The sequence below is a fragment of the Syngnathus acus genome, chromosome 14, assembly GCF_901709675.1.
Source record: "Syngnathus acus chromosome 14, fSynAcu1.2, whole genome shotgun sequence".
Taxonomy (NCBI): Eukaryota; Metazoa; Chordata; class Actinopteri; order Syngnathiformes; family Syngnathidae; genus Syngnathus; species Syngnathus acus.
The window spans coordinates 594,307-617,569 of NC_051099.1; the positions used below are offsets into that span (position 1 = coordinate 594,307).

The 23,263-nt window shown below is 42.0% G+C and overlaps 2 protein-coding genes across 7 annotated transcripts; one reads left to right on the forward strand and one right to left on the reverse strand.

The window, feature by feature from the left end:
* The first annotated feature begins 3,648 nt into the window (after positions 1-3,648).
* Positions 3,649-12,104, forward strand: ntm (neurotrimin). 5 transcript variants are annotated; one of them, XM_037269967.1, is made up of 9 exons: positions 3,649-3,868; positions 8,614-8,707; positions 9,255-9,487; positions 9,621-9,746; positions 9,817-9,945; positions 10,013-10,133; positions 10,201-10,352; positions 10,894-10,929; positions 11,235-12,104. In XM_037269967.1, exons 1-9 carry the CDS (start codon positions 3,802-3,804, stop codon positions 11,333-11,335), a joined length of 1,059 nt encoding a protein of 352 aa, XP_037125862.1. In that variant the 5' UTR covers positions 3,649-3,801; the 3' UTR covers positions 11,336-12,104. The 5 variants fall into 5 exon arrangements, 4 of the variants coding, with proteins under 4 accessions (XP_037125862.1, XP_037125863.1, XP_037125864.1 ...); XM_037269968.1 differs by having other exon boundaries at positions 11,247-12,104; XR_005100196.1 differs by having other exon boundaries at positions 3,650-3,868; positions 10,894-11,162; positions 11,235-11,335.
* A 1,316-nt stretch (positions 12,105-13,420) lies between these two features.
* On the reverse strand, positions 13,421-23,256 carry opcml (opioid binding protein/cell adhesion molecule-like). Of its 2 annotated transcripts, none has more exons than XM_037270789.1 (7): positions 23,071-23,256; positions 19,309-19,544; positions 18,146-18,271; positions 15,657-15,794; positions 15,448-15,568; positions 14,980-15,131; positions 13,421-14,749 (listed from the first exon to the last, which is right to left on the reverse strand). In XM_037270789.1, exons 1-7 carry the CDS (start codon positions 23,232-23,234, stop codon positions 14,646-14,648), a joined length of 1,041 nt encoding a protein of 346 aa, XP_037126684.1. In that variant the 5' UTR covers positions 23,235-23,256; the 3' UTR covers positions 13,421-14,645. The 2 variants fall into 2 exon arrangements, with proteins under 2 accessions (XP_037126684.1, XP_037126685.1); XM_037270790.1 differs by lacking the exon at positions 23,071-23,256 and adding an exon at positions 22,608-22,901.
* Between the last annotated feature and the right edge of the window lie 7 nt (positions 23,257-23,263).

Consider the following 23,263-nt stretch of genomic DNA (forward strand, 5'->3'; position numbering starts at 1 on the left):
CGCTTAACGAGGGTCACTTGGAAAACATGTTGGAACGCGGCCCCGAGGACTAGAGCTTGACACCTGTGACCTTTGACCATGATATTTCCCTAATAAAGTGGCCTGTTATGAGGTACACTTGAAAATGGCGGTGTACCTAATGGAGTGTCCGTGTGATTCCCTCGTTAAGCGCACCTGCGTGAAAAGTTTTAGCTCCTGCTGAACGTGAAAGAAGCTAAAACTTTTCACGCAGGTGCGCTTAACGAGGGTCACTTGGAAAACATGTTGGAACGCGGCCCCGAGGACTAGAGCTTGACACCTGTGACCTTTGACCATGATATTTCCCTAATAAAGTGGCCTGTTATTAGGTACACTTGAAAATGGCGGTGTACCTAATGGAGTGTCCGTGTGATTCCCTCGTTAAGCGCACCTGCGTGAAAAGTTTTAGCTTCTTTCACGTTCAGCAGGAGCTAAAACTTTTCACGCAGGTGCGCTAACGAGGGAATCACATGGACACGCCATTAGGTACACCGCCATTTGCAAGTGTACCTAATAAAGTGGCCACTTTATTATCTTGGAAAACATGTTGGAATGCGGCCCCACGGACTAGAGTTTGACACCCGTGACCTTTGACCATGATATTTCCCTAATAAAGTGGCCTGTTATGAGGTACACTTGAAAATGGCGGTGTACCTAATGGAGTGTCCGTGTGATTCCCTCGTTAAGCGCACCTGCGTGAAAAGTTTTAGCTCCTGCTGAACGTGAAAGAAGCTAAAACTTTTCACGCAGGTGCGCTTAACGAGGGTCACTTGGAAAACATGTTGGAACGCGGCCCGAGGACTAGAGCTTGAGACCTGTGACCTTTGACCATGATATTTCCCTAATAAAGTGGCCTGTTATGAGGTACACTTGAAAATGGCGGTGTACCTAATGGAGTGTCCGTGTGAGTCCCTCGTTAAGCGCACCTGCGTGAAAAGTTTTAGCTCCTGCTGAACGTGAAAGAAGCTAAAACTTTTCACGCAGGTGCGCTTAACGAGGGTCACTTGGAAAACATGTTGGAACGCGGCCCCGAGGACTACAGCTTGACACCTGTGACCTTTGACCATGATATTTCCCTAATAAAGTGGCCTGTTATGAGGTACACTTGAAAATGGCGGCGTCCCTAATGGAGTGTCCGTGTGATTCCCTCGTTAAGCGCACCTGCGTGAAAAGTTTTAGCTCCTGCTGAACGTGAAAGAAGCTAAAACTTTTCACGCAGGTGCGCTTAACGAGGGTCACTTGGAAAACATGTTGGAACGCGGCCCGAGGACTAGAGCTTGACACCTGTGACCTTTGACCATGATATTTCCCTAATAAAGTGGCCTGTTATTAGGTACACTTGAAAATGGCGGTGTCCCTAATGGAGTGTCCGTGTGATTCCCTCGTTAAGCGCACCTGCGTGAAAAGTTTTAGCTCCTGCTGAACGTGAAAGAAGCTAAAACTTTTCACGCAGGTGTGCTTAACGAGGTTCACTTGGAAAACATGTTGGAACGCGGCCCCGAGGACTAGAGCTTGACACCTGACCTTTGACCATGATATTTCCCTAATAAAGTGGCCTGTTATGAGGTACACTTGAAAATGGCGGTGTACCTAATGGAGTGTCCGTGTGATTCCCTCGTTAAGCGCACCTGCGTGAAAAGTTTTAGCTCCTGCTGAACGTGAAAGAAGCTAAAACTTTTCACGCAGGTGCGCTTAACGAGGGTCACTTGGAAAACATGTTGGAACGCGGCCCCGAGGACTAGAGCTTGACACCTGTGACCTTTGACCATGATATTTCCCTAATAAAGTGGCCTGTTATGAGGTACACTTGAAAATGGCGGTGTACCTAATGGAGTGTCCGTGTGATTCCCTCGTTAAGCGCACCTGCGTGAAAAGTTTTAGCTCCTGCGGAACGTGAAAGAAGCTAAAACTTTTCACGCAGGTGCGCTTAACGAGGGTCACTTGGAAAACATGTTGGAACGCGGCCCCGAGGACTAGAGCTTGACACCTGTGACCTTTGACCATGATATTTCCCTAATAAAGTGGCCTGTTATTAGGTACACTTGAAAATGGCGGTGTACCTAATGGAGTGTCCGTGTGATTCCCTCGTTAAGCGCACCTGCGTGAAAAGTTTTAGCTCCTGCTGAACGTGAAAGAAGTTAAAACTTTTCACGCAGGTGCGCTTAACGAGGGTCACTTGGAAAACATGTTGGAACGCGGCCCCGAGGACTAGAGCTTGACACCTGTGACCTTTGACCATGATATTTCCCTAATAAAGTGGCCTGTTATTAGGTACACTTGAAAATAGCGGTATACCTAATGGAGTGTCCGAGTGACACAGATCAAACAGCCAATCAGGAGGTGGGGGTGAGGGCGGGTGTGGCACTTTTCACTTTAGCTTTTTCCCTATTGAAGTGGCCTGTGATTAGGTACACCTCATGGACACTACAATAGGTACACTACACGAGGTAAAAAAAAGAAAAAAAGAATAAATAAATAAGAAAGTGTAGTGAACGATTCTTTTGAACAAATATTTTGAGTGAACTGATTCTAAAGATTCAGTTCACTTGAGAACTGGAATGCACATCACGAGTACAAAACAGTGGAGACGACCGCGAGCTTCACGGTTAAAATAGCCTACTGATAGTGACACGGGCTGTTGCTCGATAAGAAGCTGGTTCGATCCCTGGTGTCAGACTGTACATAATTGTGTGTTTGTTGTGCATTTAACCCTTTAATTATTTATTCTTTTTTTGCACCTCGTGTAGTGTACCTATTGAAGTGTCCATGAGGTGTACCTACACATATTGTCATATAAAGCAGTTAACCAAATGTCATATTTTTATGTTTTAATTAGCGAATAAAAAAACAAGGAATAAAACACCAGACAAGTTTTAACACATGTTTATTTGATTATTAATAATAATATTAAAAGTAAATTTCAAACGAGCAATCTAATGTGAAATTGCAGTAGATATATTGGATAACAATATTTAGGCGTATATATGCATACACGTTATTTAAAAACTACTACAAGTGTTATAAAATCAAGATTACACAAAGAGGAGCATCATCTCCCCGTTGTTGCATAACGGCGCATCCCTTCATGCAAGAAAGTTAGCCGTTAGCTTGGAGAAAACGCGCACAAAAGAAGTGGTGGTTCTTTCTTTCCTTGGCAAATCGTAAATCGACATTCTGCCTTACATAGTCCACGCCAGGAGGGAGACACAACACGATCACTGACTGCTCCGTTGATGCACGCACGGGAAGGAAGGAAGGAAGGAAGGAAGGAAGGACGGCTTTTGACCCATTGACTCGTTCGCGAACGGGAAAGTCACAATTCGTTCCCTCACGGATTCGTTCTCGCGATGAACTGGAAATGCGAATCACTCAATCACTCATTCATTCGTTCACTCACAGATTGGTTCGTTGGTGAACGGGAAATGCAATTCACGACTGGTTTATGAAGGGGAAGTGACGTCATTTTCTTCTTCGTTTTGTTTTACGGCGAGGTGGCACTAGCTTCAATGGGCGTTACCGACACCTACTGGTTGAAGTCATATGAACTGAAAAAAGAACGAATCACTTTAGGGAGTGATTCGGTCCCTCCCGTTCACTGAAAGAATTCGTTCTTTTGAACCCATCGTTCACTCACGAGCCATCACTATCTGATATTGAAGGAGACTTTGGAGCGTCGTCGCGGCTGCCGCGGTGGTGGTGGATTGTCTGCCTACCCCAAAGAGGAGGACGCGACGTGTACGTGGATAAAAAACACTTGGGAATTTTTAGAAGACGCGCAGATTCATGAAGATGACACAGCCAATATATTGGGCTATGCTGGTTGGGATGGCCGTCCTGTTGATAGGGCAAGGTCGGTAACAGTTTTTATTTTTTCTCACACTTGTTGTCGCTCGCTGGGCCGCTCACTAACGGTTTGATTGGATGTCGCAGTAGCCGACTAATTAAACCTTCTCACTCAAGTGGAGTAGTCTACATGCCACTGTACTTGACGATGTATTTATTGTCTGCGGCATGAATTTGACGCTTATTTGGGAATAGAATAGATCTTTATTGTCATTGTCACACATGTACAGACTTATAGATTCTGTACGTCAGTGGTGATTATTGGACACACGATAAAGCTGTTGCCAAGGAGGTTCTCGCTGACAAGTTAAGTAGTAGTTGCTAATCCACACTGACTTCATGGTCAAGTTGTATCAAGTTAAGCCGTACCAATGTGACTATTTGAATCCGGAGAAGGAGACCCGGCCGGCTCCCAATTCTGGAGCTTCTCTTTCTTATACAGTCAATTGTTAGTTGACTCAAATGAGCGTCTTGGGGGTGAAAATGCAGCAGCACTCGAGGTTCCGCAAATGTTGAAACAAATGCTTTTTAATCCGCCTTAATCAGTAGCTGCTAACCCTTCCTCCTAATGAAGCCATTATCCACTCTTCTGTCTGCATTTTTATCAGCCTCAATGAAGTCCTCAAGGAAGTCCTCAAGGAAGAGCAGAACATGCTGTGGTCCCCAAGCCCAGGGCCACGGCCCGGTACCAGTCTGTGGATCATGTGGTAGTGGGCCGCATCGAGAATTCTCTCATGGAACTAAGGGTTGAAGGCTGTGTTGGTGTTTATGTTGTTGGTCTGCTTTCCTTCAGCACCACAATAGCATTGTTTTTATGGTTTTATTTTGTTGCATTTATCCGCCACACACACAGTCCGTGAAAATATTGTGCGGTCCTTGCTGATATGAGCTGTCAATACGTATTTCTTGCCCAAGTCTTGTGCTTTATTTATTTGCACGCTAAAGTGTCACTCCAATAATAACAAGTGGCATTTGTGAACTTCTCATATATTGAGAGCTGGTTTCCATGGATATTCCACCCATGGCCTTGTGGTGACGGTGCACGTAGGTTTTGTACCAGACAATGAATACTTTTTCTCGTTCAATTGCGAGCCTAATGACTACGCTCGCTCAAATGTTCTGGTTGGTGAAACGCAAATAAAATACCTCCATTCACCCTTAAATAATCAATTCCGAGCATGATCCATGGGCACCAGATGGCCTCCCCACCACGGTGGACCTGAGGCAGAACTGAGAATGAAAGCATCCATTCATTTCACGTTCCATTCATTAGTGAATATCATACCAGCCCACGACCAAGCCAAGAAAGGTGAGCGAAGCCATGCCCAGCATCCTCTTTTTCATTTATTAGACCTTGGTCTGGGAGGGAAAGTCCATTCTTTTTCATTTCATCCTTATCAGGATTTTGCCCTCACTATTCTTTTGACATCATGTCGATACTTGCGGTGATGCACGGGAGGATTAAAACATCCGCAGTGTGGCCTGAAGGTGAATTTGAATGGAATGATTATTGCTAGGTAACTGTACGTTTATTAGGCCAGAAGGAAACCACTTCATTATTCATTAAGCGCATCGTTCACTTTAGATTGGGATACTCCTTAGACGTGCTCATCAAAAGTAAAGATTGTTTCAGAGGGAGCAAATTGGACATGTTGAGTGAAGGCTAATTGTCCAAATCATGTGTGAAGTGTGTGATGGGGATGAAATCAAAATATCGTTATCATTTAAAATATTTCACTTCTCCACTAGGTGGCATTAAACCATTACTTAATATAAGTCATCGCTCTCTCTCTCGCTCTCTCTCTCTCTCTCTCTCTCTCGCTCTCTGCACACAAAAATGCTAAATACAAAAAATACATACCCCAAATACATCTCTGTCTCTTTCTGGCAAAAAAATGCCAAATCCATTGCTATGTTGCAAATCCAAACGGCTCCATTGGGATTTGTGTCAGAATGTTACAGGTGCAGGAAAGAAAAGATGTTCTATCATGTGCTTCAACATCATAAATGGATGGCTCATCAGCACAGTCATATTTCCATTGGAATGACTGTAAAGTGATGATGGTGTTGAGCAATGCTGATTGCTGAAGGCGTCTGTCTATTCTTAGCCTAGCGTGACCCTGATGTAGTCATGGCGTTTGGAAAAACAAGGAGAACTGAGCACAGTTTGGCAATTATAAAATCCACTCAATGGTCTTCAGAACTACGCCGCTTTCTTGTGGCGGCAATCAAAGAATACGTGAGTGGAAAGGTGCAAGTATTTGGCTTGGTGGTGCATGAGGCACAGTCAGTCTCTCTCCTATGGCTCCAGCACAGCCCGCCGAGAAGTCATTTCCTGCTCCATCTTTCCAGTTGTCTCTGCTTTCATGATCCCAGCGCTGCTACTTCAGCTCTTGTCGGTGATCGTTAGCGCAAAAGCGCCTCTCTCCTGCAAAGAATTGATTTAATGGCAAGATTGGGTAGATACAATAAATGCAGCAGTGCAGGGAAAGAAAAAGCGAGATAGATCATGGACTGGCGTTGCCCAAGACAGACTTGGGCTGATACTGTCTGACGTCTGTCTGACTTTCCACCTTGCTTTCCCACATTCACATCAGTCATGCCGATTGATGTTCAATTCCTTCTATATTTAGCCCATGTTGCTGCTCGGCTAAGCGCCGTAAAGTGTCAGTGGGTAGTCATTGAGATGTGATTGCTTTTCGCCCTAACTCAGTTGAACAATTAAGCCGCACAGTTTGACACCCGGCTGCTTGACTAAAAATCATCCCAGCCTCGCTGATGCGGTGTTCTTAACATACTCAACATACGTATTTGATTCTTCTCCAAATCGAAAAAGTGCTATGTATCCTGTTAGTTACAAGTTACTAAAAGCAAAACAAGTTTCAAATGGCCCCGCCCCGCTGAAACTTTGATATAGTGCATTCTTTTCATTCTCCCTCTCTCCCTCTCCACTGAAAAAACAAAGTAAGGAGCTAAATATGAAGCCCACAATGCCCCAAATTCCCCCTGGGTGACCAAAGTAAATATGGTGGCACCATATTGAGGTAATAAATCGTGTTACTCTAGCAAGTTGTTTTTATTTTCTTTCTTTCTTTCTTTCTATCCGGCAGTCAAGATGAGCGATGATGTCTCATCATCAGCTTTGGCATCATTGCCTTACTCCATCTTCCCGCTGGCAGTCGATTTGCAGCCACCGAAGTGTGAAGCTCTATAATGACGGCTTATTGACCCGTTTGCTGTTTGGCAAAAGATGAGAGAGGCAGGAAAGAAAGGATTGCTCCTGTTTTCCCGACGCCATTTGTGTGCTGTGGGCACTCCGACTAAACTTCATTGTTTGATAGCAGTGACGCCTCAGGAAATGAATCGAAAGCTTCATTTTTATTATCTCATTTGATGAAAACACAACAACATGTATTTGTTCCAAACATGCACCACGGTGGCTATTTTCGATTTTTTTTTCTTCCATTTCTGATTTAATTGGATAAAAACACTTCAACTAAATAGTGTAACAATGTATGTGATTGAAACACGCACCATGGTGGCCATTTTCCATTTTTTTTTCAGTGATGATTTCATTTGATAAAAACACTTCAACTAAATATCATAACAATGTATTTGATTGAAACGTGCACCATGGCGGCCATTTTCTAAAAAGTCCATCAAGAGACCTACTAACAATCTGGCATGAGCCATTTGATATGACTGAGGCTGATGATCCACTAAATGAAAACAGGCTTGTGTGTGGATGAAACAAGTCACAAGTTCCTTCCTACCTGTGTGTAATTCATCCGACGTTTTTCGGCAGGATTTCCGCCTGCCGCTATTCTATCGGCCGGGGACGTGTAAATCTGTCAACGAGAGAGTCAATTCTATTGCCTGTGCTGGAATTGAATTTGCCTGCGGTGCCAATGGCATATCAAATGTCATTGCTTGTGCTCAGATGCTTCTGGTACAAGTCGGTAAATCAAACCAAGCAGATAGCTCCAAATGTTTACACGTGATGATGGAATGTGATTTCAGCCAATTCCTAAGCATTGTTTTCTTTTATCTGAGATTTTGTACAGTATACAGATTGCCAGCTCAAAGGCAACTCTTCAACTTTCTTTGAACGTGTAAGTCAGCTGGGACCCAAATTAGAACAAGCAGTGTCGAAAAACAGATGGATGCTATCGCTATCAATCTCTCTGCATGAGCGTTTGATACTGTATACTTATAGTGCACGTACAAAAGGGCTTAGTGCTTTTCGACTGGATAGAATTGGAGCAAACATCATCCAAAATAGTGGTTGTATAACAATGTCAAATTGGAACAAATGTATCCAACTTCCTGGCGAGATCCAATTTTCAACACAGCAGTTGTAATGATGTTTGCAAATCACGTTGGAATGAATGAACTCACTCCGATTCATTTCTTCACTAAAAGGTCGTTCAATATTACAAGTATATTTTTGGAAATAATCATAATAATTGCTATCTTGATCCATATACGTGGCTGCAAGCTGTCAGGAGGGATTGCTATTCTTCAAAAACTAAGTCGAGTCGGAATAAGGGACTGCTTCGTCTGTGAGCCACAACTAAACGACAAGATTTGGATTAAGACGAATGAACGGGGGGGGGGGGGGGTGTAATCATCTCTAAGAGTATGTTGAGTGGGTCAACGTGGACTCTTTGTTCACATGGGATATAATGTCTGTCGTTTTTTGCAAGTGCACAGCCCTTCTCTGTCTGAGGGTTTGGCTTCTTGTGCCTGCAGGCTTGCCCGCCGTCCACAGTCAAGGCCAGTCTCAATACGACAAAAATGTTATGGACAATATTACCGTCAGACAAGGAGAAACAGTCACTCTCAGGTAAGTCAGCGCACTTCCAAATAATGAAGAAATAAATACATCTTTTTCGGTTATTTCATTCACGCATGGTACAGCGTGAACTTTGTTTGAAAGTGCTTCTGTAACTACAGCAAAGATATGTGAGAATAAATGAAGATAATAGGGGTTAGGTTTATGGATTTAAAAAAAAAGAGCTGTTATTGCACTGCGAATAGATCCGCAATTCTACTTTGTCGAAGAGATTGGTGACCTTTTCCCTCCTCTGTGCTTTCGGAGGCTTACGAGAGAGACGTAGAGGGATTTATGCCGCATTCAAATGCTGTCGGGAAACTTGAACGTCGTTGGATATGAAATGTAAAGGCTGCCGCCGTGTCAGTTTGCCTGGAATTTCTGTCTCGTCATCTGACTGTGAAATTGTCACGCGTGTATATTTTTCTGCTCTTTTTGGATAAATCGTCTTGGGGGCAAAACCATGAAACTTATTGAAAACGACTATCAACGGAACCATTCCTTCAATCATATTCACAATTTTCCTCGTTGCTCATATTTTCCCACCTTCCTTCCATAGGTGTGCACAGGGGGAAATTGTCACACACACGGCCTGGCTAAATGGCTCAAGTATACTATATGCCGGAGATGAAAAATGGTCTGTGGATCCCAGGGTGAGTCTGGTGACACTTAATCAAGAGGAGTTTACCATCAAGATTGAAAATGTGGACATGACAGATGAGGGCCAGTATGTCTGCGCTGTCCAGACCAGCAGGCGACCTACAACCAATGTTGTGCACGTCCTTGTTCAAGGTAACAAAAGACAAGGAAAGTAAGAATGAGCCGATCTGCCAGTGTGCGAGCAAGAATATTCACATGTTTGCCCTTGGAAATACTACAGCTCAGCTGGATTTGGATTCTAAAACCTTTCTCTGAACTTTCACAGTCCCACCAAAAATCGTCAATCTATCAAGAGATATGGTGGTTAACGAAGGCTCCAATGTCAGCGTGCTGTGCCAAGCCAACGGGAAACCAGAACCTTCCATTAGCTGGAAACTCATCTCACCTTCAGGTATACGTACCAAATGGAAATGTTCATTTGAGCGAAAAGCAATACAGCTGAACAATGTTGCGGTGTCTAGCCGACCTGGAATCAAACAGCGAGTACCTGGAAATCCCATCCGTCAGCAGACACAGAGCGGGAACGTACGAATGCAGAGCTGTCAACGACATCGACACGGATACCCAAACGCTGGACATCACCGTCAACTGTGAGTGGTGAAAAATCCATGCTTTTGCTCTCATTAGCCAGATGATGCTGATTGCCTTTTGTTTCAGATGCTCCCACTGTGTCTGAGGGAAGAGACATTGGCGTTAGACTGGGACAAAGAGGCGTGCTGGAGTGCGAGGCTGATGCCGTGCCTGAAGCGGACTTTGAGTGGTTTAAAAATGACAGAAGGTATTGCTGCTTTTTCTTGCTTTGGAATGGCACAAACAGCAGGAGCTATCTTTTTTTTAATCATCAGATTCCTCAACGGCTTTGATGGCATGGAGATAGTAAACACCGGCTCACTCTCCAAACTGACATTTTTTAATGTTTCCGACGGCGACTACGGCAATTACACCTGTGTTGCCGTCAACAAACTTGGGAGTTCCAATACAAGTTTTATTATGTATGGTAAGTCTGTGCATTTCTAATGGCTTGATGTTTCCTTTTCTTCCTAAAAGGATGTTATTTTTCCTTGGGTCCCCTTCAAAATAGCTCCTGCCTGTTTTTTTTTGTACTGTGAATGTTGTGTGCGTCTCCAATCTTACCTGTGAATTTAGTGGATGTAATATTTGACATAGCTTGTGCTTGCTTGGCTTCTTCTAAGATAGGCTCTCTAACATTAAGACTGGAGCAAATTCAACTCAGGATTTTTTTTTTTTATTAATAATAATATTAAGATGATAATAATATAATATGAATAATTATTTGTACTAATTTAGTTCTTTTTTTTTTTAAGAAATATGCATCAATTCCTGGAAAATGTGCCTAAATGTTAAAAAATGAATTCAAATGCTTGCTCGACATCCCATTGACTGATGTAGTCCTCGTTCTGATTGATGTATCTTAGCAACCCCAATGCACACGTGAGTGAGGTGACTCAAATTTGATGTCTTTGTTTCCCACATGTTGCTGTGTTTGATTTATTCCCCCCCCCCCCCCCTCTTTGTAGTGGCAATTGAACCCACTAGCTCAACACTATTGCAAGGTTAGTATTGGACGTGGATGTGCAATTATAGATGCAATCCTTTCAGCATGACAGATAGCGCCATTTTCACTAATCTCACGTCTTCCAATAAAGAAATGTTTTGCACGTCATGTGTAAATATTTGTGCAAATGATCAGTGTCAGCCCTCCTTAATCTTTCTGTGTTTTATCTTTCTTTCTCATCTCTCTGATTGACACGTCTTTTCATTTTTGCATGCTCGCCTTCCTTTCACTGTAAGTATCAGTTTAATGAGCTTAAAAGCTTGGTGTTCTGTGTGCACTATAATACACCATGGTTTCCCTCAGGACCGAGAGCAGTTGAGGATGGCAGCGGATCGGCATTGGGCGTGCACATAGACACCTCTCTCCTCTCCATAGTGTTTCTGCTCTTTCTGCTCAAACTTTGAAGAATGATACGTACGTATTTTTATCGGATACGTATTTTCCTTTCAATTTGCAAACATACTTATGCTCAGCGGTCCACAAAGCTGCACCGTTAATCCACGTGATATCGATTATATGCAGTTTCCATTTTGTTGAATTGGAGGATGGCACAATTGAATGGGATTTTCTCCTAACTTTCAGAAGGATATTCTATGATAGTCAAAACGACTGTGAATGATACGTCAAATGCGGGAAGAGTCATTTTTTAAGCAAGTGTTGAAAATGAATCTTAAATACCTCAAGGTCAGCTGGAGAAGAAAAGTCAAACGGATTTAGCTTAGCCTGGAGTTGCTGTCTTTTTTTTGTAAAATCATTTCATTGTATTTATTTATTTTTGAAACTGGGGACAGTTGGAAATATGAAGTTGTATTTATTTAGGCAAATATTTTGGTTTTGCCAAGTCTTTGTTGTTCCTTTTGTTTTTACTAACAAAGATGTTTACGGATGGAAATGGTGGAAACATCATTTGACTTCATAAAGATGTCATTCAAGATAGAAAGAGACTGGTGTTGTTGTTGTTTTTTTGGTGATATGGGTTTCAAATGCAACTCAACTGTTGGACTGTTTTAACACCTTTACATCCAAATGGATATGTTCGGTAATATGCACATTTTTGATCACCCAAAGAATTGAACTCAGTTATTGTCACAAAATGGTCTTTTTCATTAAACATTCCATGACTAAATATATCGTCTTGGTTATTTCTACAGCTACATTTGAAATGAAAATATTTTCTTATTGAGAAAGCGTCCTTCCTTCCAAGGCCGCTTTTGAAGCGGAATCACGTCACTTCCAGCCTTGAAACTGGCCTTCGTTTCCACGGCGACGGCTTTATTTCTTATTACTTTTTCCAATATTTACTTCGGAACTCAGAAGAAACAAACAAACAGTGTTGGCCCAATCACTTCCTAAATGTAATTAGTTACAGTTACCTTTCCAACAAAGTAACTAATTCTTAGGGAAAGTCATTTTTGCATTGCTTTTTCAAAAACGATTTTTGATCAGGTGTCAATACAGTTGCATCCACCAATACTTTGTTGAACTGATTATTTATTGAACAACAATGTAAAATAAACATAAAATAAATAATAAAGTCTCACACTGCTTACTTTTCCATTTTTTTAACGACAACAAAAAAAGTAGCACAGAGTGGCTGACAATTTGCTATCTGCTAACGTAAACGTGTCTTCTTCATACAGTCGAGTGAAAAATGAACGAAAAGACGTGATTGACGACGGTGCTCAATCATGTGAGCGAGCATACATAATACAACTTGAGTTAATGCCAAAGCTAGTCGTCATTTAAAATTGACATCATCGACACTATCTGAGATAAAAGGGGTCAGACCCATCCCTAACTTTGTAGGCTTTTGGATCTTCATGTCCAGTCGCAGTCTCCACATTCACCGACACGACAAGCAGAGTGTATATCATGGTTGTCACAAGAAAAGCATTCCCACACACATCAGTCTCTTTCTTGTTGTTTTGTAATCGACACGTTACTCAATTTAAAGTGCACATGAGTTAACTGGACAACATCATATAACATGACTTCAGAAATCACTTGTGCTGTACAATCAAATTCTTACCCAAGGCAAACAAAAAATGTGCTGTATTAAAATGCACCCAAATAAAAGATAGATTGAAGGTGTGGAACTCCAGTCCTCGGGGGCCGCATTCCAACATGTTTTCCAACATTCCCTCGCTAAGTGTACCTGCGTGAAAAGTTTTAGCTCCTGCAGAAGGTGAAAATGACCAAAATCCTTTCACGCTAACGAGGAAAACATATTGGAACGTGGCCGGCCAGCACCCGAGGACTGGAGGTCCATACATACCCCTGTCCTAACCCATTGATCTGAATCCATTTGGCTTTAAGACACTCATCCATTCAAGTTTCAAAATCCACCTACATTCAGTGAAGATGATTTGACTTCTCAGCTTGAAATATTGTTTCTATCTTAAAGCCAGCAAATCAAATCTGAAAGTGCATATACAGTATGTTTTCGTTGTCTATGTATTTATACGTGATTGGTTTTTTTTGTTTTGTACTGCACATGATAATCTCTTCTCAATAACCTTGCCTGGATAATTACAGGTTCAATAAACAAATAACACTATTTAATTAACGCTCTAAAATAAGAGTCAAACTAAAATTCAAAATAGAGGTTAAATGTATTTCTTCCACGATTTATGTACTAACAATACTTGTTCAAGATTACTATTTGTATAGACAACAAGGCATTTTATTGACTGGAATTTTTCAATACCATACAGAATATGGGAAACACTGCTTGTTAAAAAAAATCCCATACTTGTCGTTTTCTTGGTGGGTCCACAATTGTGTAAAAAAAAAATCAAAGATACTGTAATTCACAAATAAAAGTGATTAAATTAAAACTTTCATTTAAATTTCTTTCGAGCTTCTTTTGCGGATTGCATAAGTGAGTTGTGACCGACAACAAGTAAAAGAACGACCTCATGTACAAAATACACACACTGAGCACAATCAAGTCATACAAACTGAGTGCATTTGCAGTACGTGTTCAAGTCACACCCCAGCCAGCAGAGAGAGGAAAAAAAAAAAAAAAAAAAAGCACATCAGTGCTTTTGTATGAATACGCAATGAAACTAGGGCAGTCTTTCTCTTTTATATCCTATACATAAACAAACAAACCAAATTATAACATGTTTCTCTTCTGTACAAGTCTATACATTTTCTACACATTAATGTAAATACAATTTAGATGCATTATGTAGTAGGACTTGCCTGAGAATTCATTGTGTACTGTTTTTTTTTTTTACTGCTTATCATGAAGAGTGTCATATTCTACTTTGCATATATTTAACTGTAAAAATACAGTCAGATTAAACTCAATTTCCCTTTTATCATTTACTTAAAAAAGTTCAATCGTGTTGTACACGTAGACATTACACAATAATAATAATCAGAATGTGCACTCCAAGAAACAGTCAACCATCAACAGTTACATTTATTATTTTCTTTTTTCCACCTACAAAAGTTTTGGGGATACACAAACTCAGGACCTTAAGAGCATTAAATTAGTATGCACAATTCCGATTTTTTTTCCCCCCCCTTTCGTTCGATTGAAGCCGCACATTGAAGTGGCTGACTCCAATGCCAAATAAAGAAATTGGATTGAGAAAAACTCAAAAGAAATAATAAACCACTGGTGCCACTTGATTTTGTTTTTTTTGTTCAATTTACATGACAACAGTCTGTTTTTTTCAACTTGTAGTTTGTTCCAGTGGAACGTCAGAACTTCAGCAGCAGGTAGAGGAAGGTCATCAGCAGCAAGTTGCATAAGGAGAGTTGGGGCAAAGTAGCTGCCCTGTTGACATCATGCATCGCGCCAGGTCCTGATGGGCGATGCAAAATGTCATCCGTGTCACTTGAAAAAGTGATTTACTAACTGCTTACCTAGCTTAGATTACACATGACTTGAAGAAACGTGAGCTATTTTGCTCCAACTTTGGGGAAGGTGGATATTTAGGAGGGAACCATGGAAAACATGCAGGACAGCGACGCTCAACATACATATTCAAAGGCTCTTCTAAATGGCAAATAGAAATGAATGAAATCAACTCACCATAAAGAACGATGCTGGCATTAGTGATCCCCATGGTGTTCATGGCAACACAGGTATAGTTCCCATAGTCTTCTTCGGAAACATTGAAGAAGATGAGCATTGATTGTTTGCCTTGATTCTCGATTTTGATTCCATTTATTCCATTGAAAATCCTGAAAGATAGACAGGAGCAACTTTCTAGTCCAGGGGTGGGCAATTGGGGTCGGCCGGTGCTGTCCTGCATGTTTTATAGGTAAGGTCTCCTTGCTGCAACACACCTGATTCAAATGATCAGGATTGTTACCCAGCTTCTGCAGACCTTGCTAATTATCGGACCATTTGAATCAGGCGTGTTGCAACAGGGTGACATCGAAAACATGCAGCAATTGCCCACCCCTGTTCTAGTCGTTTATTGATAGGAAAAGTAAAAAGCAACACAAAAGTGAGCCATGGAAATTTGTCTGAATGGCCCAATTCAGCTCCACTTGCCTGCGATCTTCTTTGTACCACTCAAAATGGGCTCGAGGGACAGCAGAGGCTTCACACTGAAGAACTCCTTTTTGTCCAACTGCTGTGCCCGTGGCCCTTGCCTTAGAAATTAAGGGAGGATCTAGATGACACATACAAAAATCCATCAAATACATCATGACATTAATGATGCAAATAATGCTGCTGCTGCTGCTGCTGCTGCTGCTTACAGTTGACTGCAACCTGGACCGTCCTAACATCAGGGGCGGAAATGTCGTTTGAAGCAATGCACTCGTATGAGCCGGATCGATCTTTGGTGATGGCAGCCAGTTCCAGATACTCTCCTTCTGTTACAAATGTGTGAGTGCCTGGAAAAGGGAAAGAAAGAAAGAAAGAAAGAAAGAAAGAAAGAAAGAAAGAAAGAAAGAAAGAAAGAAAGAAAGAAAGAAAGAAAGAAAGAAAGAAAGAAAGAAAGAAAGAAAGAAAGACAGAAAGAAAGAAAGACAGAAAAAAAGACCTTACATTAAAAATTGACGTCTACTGACCTTGTTGTATATGGTCTATAAAAAAAAATGTCAGAGGATTACAAAGTGAAGTGTCAATACATAGTTCAAAATGGACACAGATTCAGGACAACATTTATTGAGTCCATCGAAAATCCTTTTTCAAAAGAATAGGATCAGGACCGTTATCAGGCGTCCACAGAACCTGAGCACTCCCAATTATACCCGCTGTACAATGACACTAGAATCATTCCATTCATAGAAGAAGGAAAATAAACATCAAGTTTGTTTTTCTTAAGCTAGGTATAATTTTGTTGCTAGGTTACTGTAAGACATTTCCGCCGTTACCATGGTATCGTACATGCCGAATAGAATAGGTGCCTGCAAAGGCCAACAACTATTGTCTAAGAAAGCCAAGAACAATTGGTGATCTTTTCCAATCATCCGATCTGTTTCACATCATCATAATACAGGAGCACTTAAACCTAACAACGGTATTCAAATGAAGTCAATGGTTCCAGAAATTCATGAAAGTCATAAATAAGTGGCTTAGGTGGGTGTGTGTGGCTTCAGCCTGATAATTCCGCTTGATGATAATTAATAACGATCCACTAGTGACGCGTCGATGCGTACCATCTCGCGGCACCCTTGTGGCATTTTGATAAAGCCTGCGTGAAGATGCCGCTTACACATGTGACAAGAGAACTAACGTGATGTGAACCGGGAATACAAATTGTTTTCAAGCTTCGACGGGTGCTTGGGATGCTGTCAGAATACACCTTGTAAAATAAACTCCAATTGTTGCGAGTGGCGGCTTTGTAATGATCTCATGTCGGATCGAGTTGGTTGGCTGGCTGGCTGGCAGCGCTCGAAAGACATCACCAGCCATTACATGTGGACTGCACACTTCATTGGAGTTTGCTCATTCCAAACTTATGGATCAAATGTGAATATTGACTTCCTGGGAATACTTCTTATTGTAATGTGCACCTCTGAAGTTGAAAGTGCCCACTGTATGATTCCCATTTACAAATTGTCCTAATCACAGAGTTCAGAATGTCTGTGTGTAAATCTCAGGCTCCAAAATGGCTTTGGAAGCACATCTTCTCAAACAGAAGCTCCCCCCTTTCCTGGCCCATTGTGTAACATTTTGACAGAATGGGGGCAGTGCTTTTTTGATATATTGTGATAGCAAAAATTGCTTTCTCAGCACAGCAGAACAAATCAAATCATGTCAAATGATAACAGTAGCACAATATACTCAGTTTTTATCAAAGGGAAAAAAATCCGACCGACTTACTGTGAACTATTTTTTCTTTTGCATCGAACAAATAATTTTGGTCGAAGATGTGGATGAGAACACGAGCACTGTTGCGCATGTGAATGACTCCTTCCCGTACCACCAAAATGAAGTGACGTATGCGGAATTAATTTGCGATCTCATTGAATCTACATGAGAATATCTTTCAATTGGCCTATTGACTGACATCAGGCAGCGGAACGACTCCTTCCATCTTCAGATTCACATCTTCATTCAATTTAGAATGTCATACTTAAAAAGAGCAAAACTCAAATAAGCATACTGAAATGATATTCATTTGTACAAAAAGGTGGAGAGCTTGCCAGTATTGTGCTAGTAAAGAACCAGTGTGGATAATGAGAACACAGATAAATAAAGAATTGATGTTGGAGGCACAACATCAGCTCAATTCATGACTCACGCTTGTGTATCCTCAGAGCTGACAAAATTAGAATAGCACACGCATTCTAATTCCCAAATCCTTTTTTTAGCTCGACTTCAGGGTTGTAAGGGCTAAACACAATAGACCCCCCCGCCCGCCAGCCAGTTTGCCAGCCAAATCAAGATTGATTGGACCTCAGCACACCAAGGCTGCGTTTTGGAAAGCTCGAACTCCTGAAATAAACGCTCAGGCCCCTTTTGGGAACGGATGTCGGCCTATGCAAGGTCTCATCGACAATGGTAGAAATAAGCTTTATTATCATTATTTATGTCTTTCTTTCTTTCTTTCTTTCTTTCTTTCTTTCTTTCTTTCTTTCTTTCTTTCTTTCTTTCTTTCTTTCTTTCTTTCTTTCTTTCTTTCTTTCTTATTATCTGCATATATTGGAAAGTGGAAGACAAATGTTTGACCCAAGCGAGTGTGGGAATATTCTATTTTATGTGGAAAAAAGCCCATTTTTTGAGAAGGAAATCTTACCTCTTGGGGAATGATGCCTCCATTTGATGCTGGCCTCTGGTCGACCCATGGCCAAGCACATGAGGTTGACGTTGCTGCCCTCGTTTACTGTGACGTCCTTTGATATGTTGGTGATCCTGGCAGGTACTGACAAGAAAAAAAAAAAAAAAGACAACATTGTGATTGTCTCCTAATGAAATTTTGGCAGAAGAGCATGTGGGAAAGAAAAAAAAAAAAAATCTGGTTTAAAATAACGGCTGGTTTGGGAATCAATTAGCCGGCATTTGATGACAAATTCAGCGGCTCGTCGTATTACACACGACTGACTTCTTTCATTAGCAAAATGCTCTTTTGACAAGCATGCAAACACAATTGGATGGAGAAAACTATGGATATAATTGTTACTATATTTAAATTGGACTATTTCATGTTATTGAGCTGCTTGAGCTGACATGACTCAATATTGACTGAATGCATCATTTATGATATGCAAATTAAATCGCGCAATGACAAAAAAAAAATGCCCTAACTTTTTCGGTTTATGACAAGTCGGGCCTGACTGGCATGGTTTTTGAGTCACCGAGTCCGATATTTGGCACAAAAAAAAATTCACATTATTAATCATATGACCTTTGGTATTCATTTCTCAAAGAGCTATTTTTAAACAGCATAATCATATCTCACCTATTAACATATGTATCTTCACAACCTTTTTGAGAAGCTCAAGAAAGTACAGTAATGCCGCTAGCAAACACCCATTTATTGGCTAATCTAACACATGACAAATACAAAAGACAGATATCGAAGCAGTCTACACGCAAAAAAGGCAGCGCGCCAAAGCCATTTCAAAGAGATATTTATAACAGCTGTTTGTTCACGTATAAATGATATTATCAATAATGCAGGCAGGTCACTGATTAGCCCCCCCCCCCCCCCCCCCCCACACACAGATATGTCTTCCCCCCCTCAAGCAAGCACACACTAGGAGTGGGAGTGTTTCCATTTCCATTCCATTCTAGTGACAGGGAGCTGAAGATGGAGAGGCCAAAAAGAAATCTCTCAGGGGCACAAAAAAATAAAAAATAAAGGGAGAAGGTGATAGATAGATTTTGCCAGGATGAAAAAGGGCTTTTCAAAGTGCTTAAAAGACAGTAGGTAAGTTTCGTCACATTAAAGTCTTTTACCTTGAACAATGAGATGCACTTTGATGGATTTTGGTTTCTTATTGGAGAGGAAGGAGCAGACGTAGGGTCCCTCGTCATGTATGTCAACATTTTGGATCTGGATGCTGTATTCCGTGACGGCTGTATTTTCCATCAGAGTGACGCGAGGGTCCAGAGACCATTTCTCTTTGCCGGCAAAAAGAATGGTGGTGCGATTGAGCCACGCCACCTTTGACACTTTACTGTCCAGACTGCATCTGGGAAAAACAAATCAAGTTATTGTCATTAGCAAAAGTCAAGTGCAGACCATTCAGTGCAATATTCAGTCAAGAGATTTGATTCATGAAGAGGCATTTTCAATAACGTCTCAATGATGATTAAAAAAAAAAAATCCCACACACTCTTACAGCGCAGTCAGAGCCACGGCCAAAGCATCAATAAAAATCATCTCATGGCCTTCAATGGAATGGGCGGCGTGGCTCAATGGTAGAGTGCTCAGCTCCTCAGCCAGGGGTTGAGGTTTTCCTCCTCGGCCATTGTAACCGTGTCAAAGGGTCCTCGAGCAAGCGCCACTTTGCTCCCGCTATCATGGCATCGGTGGCTAAATGAGGAAGCACTAAAGCTCCATAGCATTTCATGGACCACATTGGATGACTGACTAGCGTTGCAGAGTCGCCATCAGAATGTCAGTCTAAAAAGAAACCAAAACTACATTGACATATGTTCAAGTGGATGAAGCTTAGAAAGACAAAATCGCACAAAAGGGTCTGGGATGGATGACAGCTTTAGGGAAGCGCCGGAAGGCTTTGGCATACGTATGACCATGATGTGCCGTTGGCTCCCACAGTGGCCCAAAGGATGAGACTGAGCTCTCCATTTAGAACAAAAGACTCCAGTGTTCGGCACATGCTTGATTTGCGAGGAACTACTTTTATGTGCGGGCGCATAAGCAGAGGGAAATGGAAAAGAAAAAAAGGATACACCAAATCCATGCATCGAATTTCAACCCACGACCTTTGCACTGTGGGACACGCAGGCATGAGAAGAATGTAAGACTTTTAATAATTGGATCTTTTTAGCAAAGTCTGCAAATCATTTCACACACCCTGCACAAGGCGTGCCGCACCTCACTACGTATGTGTGACAGAATAACAAGATGTCTGAAACAGAAGGCACTCCGGAATCAAAATTGACAATTTGTCTGGGGCAGCGATAGCCAGATTCATAGGTGATATAGCTGTCAATCACACCTTGCAATGACTTTTCATCAATCTGAATGATTATGGACAGAATCTGATAACGTGCAGAAAATCCTGGCTGCAGGCTTCCAGGAATTGCCATGTCTTTTCAAAAGTCATCAGATGTTCCACTTGACCGTTAAGCATTGCGGAAAAGCGATCCAATGAAATGAATGGACAGGGATGAAGCATATGAAGAAACCTGCACACATGCAAGTACACATTCCGAGGTCTTTCTGCAATGAAATACACCTCAGCATATGGCATGAATACAGCCTTCATTTGGAATGAACAAGGCGAACGAACAGGTAGGGTGTTCATCAGTTTGCAGATTGGGAAGGTGTTAGCAGCGCAACAACATTGGATGTTTCATCTGCTTTCTTGGACTGCTTCCAGTGTTTCAGCAGATGCTTATTTCACATTTCAGACACATCTGCTGCTGATTTGTCATGAGAAAACATCCCTTTGACCACATTCATCTGAAAATGAATACGTAAATTAGCCATCCGTTAAAATAATGAAAAGGATTCTTTTCAATTAAGGCCGAACCAAACCCATCTTGAGAATGTTGAAATAAGAATACTAGTCACAGTATGAATTCATATTGTGTTTAGGTAGGGCATATCGCAATCCATTGTTTCAGATCATTGGATCAGAATGATTAGGATTGGTTTTTTGTATCTGTTTTAAAATAGCTGCACTGAAAACTGACGAAATCACTTCAACATATCAAATTATAGCGGCCGGCCAAGGGGAAACACCACATGTTGGACATTTCAAGATATTGGTATTGACATCTACCTACTTGGTTCTGGAATGCAAAAACCAGGCCTCAAATCAAGTTCAGCTTGGCTTTTGGGGACATTTTTGTTGCATTTGGTTGCTTTCTAAGAGAAGCCTCGGGGTGTTGTGACCACACTGCATGGGATTTGGAACCTTGATTTCATGAAGGCCTTTTCACATTGCACTTGGCAACATGCACCATGCTGCTGACAAAGCCATTCATTATGTATAGGCTGTGCTGGGAAGGCGCAAGGATGGAACACCATGTCAATGTGGGTGGTTGCTCCGATGCCACGCCACACGACGCCACGCCACGCGACATACCCTCCAAATGAAAAATGTTCAATTCAAGAGTGGCATTACGTTGATGTCAGGAAGCGAAAGAGAGAGGCTGGCTGCATGGCAGAGTGATATCAGCAATTGAGTGGGGGAAACCCTCCCTCTTTGCCTGCTACACGAGCACTTCCAAATGCGGACAAGCTGTCACAATGTCATTTCACCTGCATTTCAGTGCAACAACAATGTCTTTCGAGCTGAGTTCATAATACAACTCTGATGCTCCAAGAGTTGAAATGTCAAAGTTGCACTGACTTTCGGGGACATGGCATGTACACTGCAGTGTTGACATACAGTAGCCTTCGTCAAGGTAGAAGGGAAACAGCTAGGAAGCACTTCAGGCTTCTGCAAGGCCCCCCCAAAAAAGACTCAATCTAGTTTTTAATTCCCCTCTTGACTTTTTTTCCCTTCACAACTATGAAGTCACATCAATGGGTGAAAAAGTTTGAAAAAGATGTGGCATTGTTATTTTCAAACAAGGTTATGTAGATCACAAACAACTCCCCCATATCTAAGCAGGCAGCCACGCAGGCAGCCATGCAGGCAGGCAGCCACGCAGGCAGGCAGCCACGCAGGCAGGCAGGCAGGCAGCCACGCAGGCAGCCACGCAGGCAGGGGCGTGTTGACCTTTCATATCCACTGCATTCTTTTTTCCCCCCCAAAAGAACACTACACGAAAACAACGCCTTAACAGGTTTATCGATTCCATATAGTGAAGGCAAAAGTCAATCCGACAAGGTAGGCCAATTTAAAAAAAAAAGGTACCACATGCCAAATACACCAAGCCAAAAGAAATGGCTGTGATTTGAACAAAAGATGGTGCTGTGCAAAACCATGACAACACCTTAATACTACCCTCCTTCAAATATTGATAAGTTCTTTCAAATGAAAATATAGATCTTTTTTCCAAACTACCGCCTTGACTGATCAAACAGCCCCTTTGAAATGAAAGCATTGGCCTACCTTGATATCTATCACACGCACACATCGATCTCAAGACCGACCAGCCGTGCTGGTGCTGGTGCTGATGCTGGTGCTGATGCTGGTGCTGATGCTGCTTTGGCTTTCTCAGCTCCTTGCATCCTCACCAAGCAAGACAATAACCAAGCGAGCGATCAATAACATTCAAGGGCAACGAACAAGGGAGGCTGGCTGACTTGTGTCCTTTGTCCGTGAACTTGCTTCCTTCCCAGTGATGCATGCGGCGAGCGCAATCATTCATCTCATAAAACACGCATGTCGCCGCATTCTGAAAATGCTTAATAACTGCATGGAAGAAGAGCTGTCAGAGCTAACGCGTGCACGCACGCTGTGCTGGGCTGCACATGACACAACACATAGACAGACAGACAGACGACGCAGGCACTCCTAATAAGCAATGTAAGAAATCGCATGCATGAATCTAGATCGAGCGTGTCCCACGTACTTTAACACGGCGCTGTCCCCTTGTCGCACGCTAATGTTGTCCTTTAAGGCAGCAGAATCGCCGCCGCCGCCGCCGCTTCGGAGCGCAACTCCTGCAGGTACAAGGAAGAACAATTGCACGACGAGGCATTTCCCAGTCGCCGTCCAAGAGCCACAAATGCCCATGTTTTCCTATCACTGCGCAACTTGTGCTG